At 41.6% G+C, this 5,496-nt stretch overlaps 1 protein-coding gene across 1 annotated transcript; it reads right to left on the reverse strand.

Moving 5' to 3' along the window:
- Positions 1–2,813: 2,813 nt before the first annotated feature.
- Positions 2,814–5,223, reverse strand: LOC121304657 (vasopressin V1b receptor-like). Its single transcript, XM_041235923.1, has 2 exons — positions 4,317–5,223; positions 2,814–3,139 (listed from the first exon to the last, which is right to left on the reverse strand). The coding sequence occupies exons 1-2, from the start codon at positions 5,221–5,223 to the stop codon at positions 2,814–2,816; spliced, it is 1,233 nt and encodes a 410-aa protein (XP_041091857.1).
- Positions 5,224–5,496: the final 273 nt, after the last annotated feature.

The raw sequence follows: 5,496 nt of genomic DNA on the forward strand, positions 1-5,496 counted from the left end.
TATATATATATATATATAAAAACTAGGGCAATTTATATATAAACTAGGCAATTTATTGTCGGAAAACCTGGTAATAGCTTGTATTTTCCACAAGAGGGCAGGCTTTTACAACTAAACGCTCCCTTTGAAGCGCTGTGAATGGAGTCCTCTGCACACTTCAACTGACGCATCGGCTCCAAGTTTCATCAGCTGCAATGCTGGTCCAGAATATTTGCGGCTTCCTTTGCCAATGATTAATCTGACCGAAATTATTACAAAATTACATTTTGTATCAATGAAAGAACCAGAAAACAACATCTGAAAATTAAAAATCATATAATATCTAATTATATCCTTGATCAATGAATGGAGTGAACATACCATCTCAACTCCAGAACTGGCTGGTAACGGTGCCGACGCGAAGGACTCTAGTCTTGTGCTGCGCACTGAGGCCGTTAACCCGCCAAGACCCACCTTAAATCCAATCTCATACAGAGGATTATTTTGCTGGTGTACAATGACTGTCGCGCATCTGCAGATTGTTATGTCATTTTGCCGGTATGAATGTGAAATGCAGGTCACTTGGGCGCTCTGTAAATACATCTCTCTTAGGCAGGGGCTTGTCATATTGTGTGTCAGAAATGTAGACTTGCTTTAGGTCAGCCTTTTCTCCTTTGATTTCTGTGGAATGATCCATTCAGTTTATTTGTGTGGCTGCTTTAGAGTCGATGCAATAAGTCACTTGAAATGTGATAATTGAATGAAGGAGTCAGTGGCTGGAAATGTTACCCAGTTTTATTAAAAAATAAACCGTGACAATACAGAACGATAGAGGAACATTGCACAACTCAAAACCCCAGTAAAACCATTAACAGCACACACTAATATTCAACACGAATTTAATGAAATATTAGCAAAGTAAGACTTTTCTGCAACTCGCTCCTCGAATGCACAGAATTGGTTTCTGCGTTGTTTTTACTCCAGTTCTGATCTGCTTCGCTAACATGTGCAACACATTCAAATTAACATTCCACATACACTTTCACGTGACACTTTGAAAAAGTCGGTGCTGAGCATCGTTATATTACCAACATATTCTACCCAGAAGATTTGTCAGCAGAACCATTTGCAGACACAATGGATATGAAACCAACATGACACAGTGGACCCAGGTGCTGGTATATTAGCTGCGCAGTATTGCACTGAATAACCAGTGTGTATTGGTTCATAGAACTGCAGGGATGGAAATAATATGACACCCATTGCGTAGCACTTTGATCCATTCCTGGTTTTAGGATGAGTTTAATCAGACACACCTGAGCTTGTTAGCTATACACTGGGGCTGATCAAGTTAGTATCAAAACCTGGAATGGAGTAAACTGCTTTGCAATAGGAGAATTTCCACTGTGAGACAGAAGCAAACCAAACTTGGACAAGCTTGCCATATTCACAAAGCAAAGTTAACCCCGTTTATTTTTATTTTTTTTCTCCAAAAAATACAATTTTAAAAATTACCTTGGAGGTTCATTTGAGGTCTCAGGCACATACCTTCTTGCTAGTTCTGTAACGTTAGCAGTTTGGTTTTCGTTTTGCAGGTGGCCCTGTGATTGCAAAAGAACTACCCTGAAAGACAACTCTATTACCCTGAGAGGGGTCCTGACCTGTATTGCGGAGGGTCACCGCATACAGGCGTGCACAAGCCCCACTGCATTTCTCACACACAGTAGATTGTGAATACGGTTGATGTTTGTGACAGAAGTGTCAATGCTGATATTTCAGCCCTGTTGAATAGCTAATCAAAGCTGTCACCAAGTACCTGATCTGAATATTAGTTTCGCTGTTTTAGACTTGCATTGATCACTTCCTCTATTCATTTAGTATATCTCGAATCCAAAGTCATTTGTTGGGCCTCCCTACAATTATTGGTAATCATTCCATATTTAATTAAAGTGTTAGGCTCAATGATTTCTTAAAACAGCTTCACGTTAGACATAATTTTAAGCTTGCCCTATGCTTTGCCTGTATGATTTCTTGTTTACTGGTATCAGGACAGAATTACATGAATAGTGCATTCAGCGGTCCAAATAAGCTGCATACCTCCGCCTTAAAAAAAAAACCAAATACACACACAATTAGAATTTAATGCGTAAAAATACACATTGCAATTTTGCTGCACAGCTTGTCAGCCTCCCCTCCCGCCTCTCCTAAAACTTCTACTAACAACTACACCTCCCAGAATACAATGCAGGAAACCGTACACAAGAAAAACCAACCCAACAAATATTATCCAATCTCTGGCTAGCCCTGTTGTCTTTGCAGCCAATCACAGTAAGAGTAAGAAGTGACACAGGTTGAAACGCAAACAAAAATAAGTGTTTTATAACTTGTTAATGCATTTCCTTATTTAATTATCTGTATGGCTTTATAATGAAGTTTTAACATGTTCCCTGTGTTTAATGTTAAATATACGTAACGCAATTAACGTAAAATCATGGATACGAACCATGAGAAACCACTACAAACTGAAATTTTAATGGCCATGTTTAGCTATGGGTTCATGATCTGTGTCCACGTTAAATCTAGACACGGCAAGCCTATTGTTCATGGTGTAATGACCACCTTCGCCGGTCACAGTGAGGTGAAATGAGATGAAACTTTACACACTGCTCAAAAATAATATTAAAAAAAAAATAAAATAAAACGGCAGCTGCATTTCCCCACCAATCCTGAGAAGACCCAGCTGTCTTCTCATACCCAAGGTATATTCTCGTGGTTTTGTCACACGCATCGTGGCCAGTCGCTCAGCGTCTATCGTGCCGCACTGCACCTTGTTTTTAAAGCACGCTGGATTCGGTGACTGTGTCATCGTAGGGGGGGTCGAACTCTTTGAAGTTCTGCAGAAGGTGCCCCCTCTTCGGGTCAGCTCTGCCGTTGCTGTTCACGCAACGGTGGCTGGCTTTGGTCATGGTTGTGTTTCTTTGGCTGCTAAGGCTTCCAGTGGAGCCCTGTCTTTTCAGGCTGGGTCTGAGCTGCCGGCAGCAGGGATACTTGGTGAGGTCGTGCAGCAGGGGTCCGCTGAAGAACATGTAGATCCAGGGGTTACAGCAGCTGCTCAGGCTGGCCAGGAGCATGGTGATGGTGAAGGCAAAGTCCGAAGAATCTGCAAAATGTGGATTTTATTTATTTTGGCACCATTTGTCATTAAATATGAACAATGCGATTGTAAGCAGGTTTATAAAGGCTGTGTGGGGATTTTATTCAAGTATTCTGAACCTTTCAGCTAGTGTGCGATTGTTACTCAATTAGGAGGACTCTCTGAATGTCATGCACTGGTTAATATTGCATGAAAAAATATACAGTGTAAACAGATGGTCAGTATACACCCAAATTATTACAACACTTTGCATATTATTTATTAAGAGTGAGTACACATTTTAAAAAGTTACAGTGTGTCATTGAGAATGGCACATCCTTGACATATGAAAATTCGGACATTGCAGTAATAGTACTGGACAATTTGTTTAATGAATTTTAAAGTGTTTTAAAATATGGCTCTTGTTTTTTGTCTACATGGTATCTCCCCCAAGGTTTTGAGGTTCTAACAATAAAGTGTTATTGATTTGAAACCACCACTACTCACAAATTGCTCCAATTTTCTTCTCTAAAAATGCCTCACTGCAGATTATTAAAAGCTCAATAACTCAACCAAGCACACACAACTGGCATTTTAGTTTGAAAGCGTGAAAAAAAACAGCAATTTTAGATTCATGTACATCTTTTCTGTTACAATACGTTCCGTGATTATTTATTTTAAACCCATACTACTAATCAGGAGCAAGAAATTATTTTGAATTTTTAAATTCTAGCTAGAATTGTGCAATGTATTTCACATGCATACTAAATAGCTTTTTTTATTTAAAGAAGTAAAACCAAAAGATTACACAATGGAATAAAAAGCATGCTCTTCTTAGTTCTCATTTGTTATCGTTCTGCGCTATAACAGAGCTTTGCCAGACAATATAATCTATTGCCGTATTTAGCAGTGCTTGTTTAGAAGCTTGTGTACCTGCCGATTAAGCTACTTTTGGAGAATGCAGACATGCCCAAGAATGCAGTAAAACACCACCAAGGGAATCTCTTTTGGTATACAACTGCATCTTTTAACCCAGACTACTAGCCACACACGTATGTTCATGCCTCTGTGCCTGAAATATCAAAGCTGCTGCTGTTTTTAATTTTTTTTTTCTGTGTGTGTGTGTGTGTGTGTGTGTAGGTTTCTTTTAGTTTCCTTGTAAACAGTCACATTACTAAAATATATGGGAAACAGAAGAACTTGCCTTCTTTGGGCGCGTTTTCATCCCAAACGGACCACATCTGGACGCTAAAGAAGGGGGCCCAGCAGGCTATGTAGGCAAGGACAATGACGAAGGTCATCTTGACTGTCCGGATCTTGGCTCGGGAGATGGTCCTCACGCTGCTCACTCTGGAGGTCATCACCAGCCCGTTCTGGCAGCCGTCGCCCTTGGCCGAAGACATCTGGGTCTGGATCTTGCACCTGAGGTTCTTGCAGATCTCATAGCAGATCAGGCTATAGCACAGGATGAGGATGGCCACGGGGATGATGAAGATGGACAGCGTGGTCCAGGTGATGTACGCACGGACCCCCCAGCTGAACTTGAAGTCCGCCCAGCAGTCATAGACCCCTGATCCCTGGTCCACTTCCTTGAGGGAGAAGATAAAGACCTGAGGGATGCTCAGAATGGAGCTGATGACCCAGGTGCTGCTGATCATCAGGTATGCCTGCTTGCTGGGCTGCTGGATGGTCTTGAGAGGGTGGCACACTGCAATGTAGCGATCCAGAGTCATCATGATGAGCATGTAAGTGGAGGCAAACATGCTCAGGACTTGGAAATACTTGACCGCCCTGCACATGAAGTCGGTGCCGTGAAACCTGTAGGTCACCTCCCATATCATCTGGGGCAACACCTGGAAGATGGCCACCACCAGGTCTGTGAGCCCAAGATGCAGGATGAAAAGGTGCATCCTTGTCATTTTCTGTCTCATCCTGTACATGGCTATGACCACCCCCGAGTTGCCCATGGTAGCCACAGCTAAGATAGCAGCCAGTACTCCTATCTCCACTTTAGCCAGGTCTTCATCTCTGGTCAGCAGGGAAGTGATGTTCTCAGGAGTGGAGTAGTGCGAGTGTGCAACAGAGCTGCGGTTGAAAGCCTTGCCACTCATCGTCGAGTTCCACAGCAGTGAATCTCCAGTTGCATTCCAGATGCTGAAGCTTCCCCCATTCTGTGATAGTTCCATCATCCCCAGGTAAACGGGTAACCCAAATTCTAACCTCAAACAGCTTATCAGTCCAAATAAAAAGTTGCAGTCTAAAGTATTAAGGAAAAGAAAGATGATCCCAATTGTATAATAAGAAAAAAAAAATATTATTACAATTTTGGAAAATAAAATGTGGTAGCCTTAGTACTGAATCAACCAAGCCCCCTTTTTTTTAGG

This window comes from Polyodon spathula, chromosome 39, assembly GCF_017654505.1.
Source record: "Polyodon spathula isolate WHYD16114869_AA chromosome 39, ASM1765450v1, whole genome shotgun sequence".
NCBI classification, from domain to species: Eukaryota; Metazoa; Chordata; class Actinopteri; order Acipenseriformes; family Polyodontidae; genus Polyodon; species Polyodon spathula.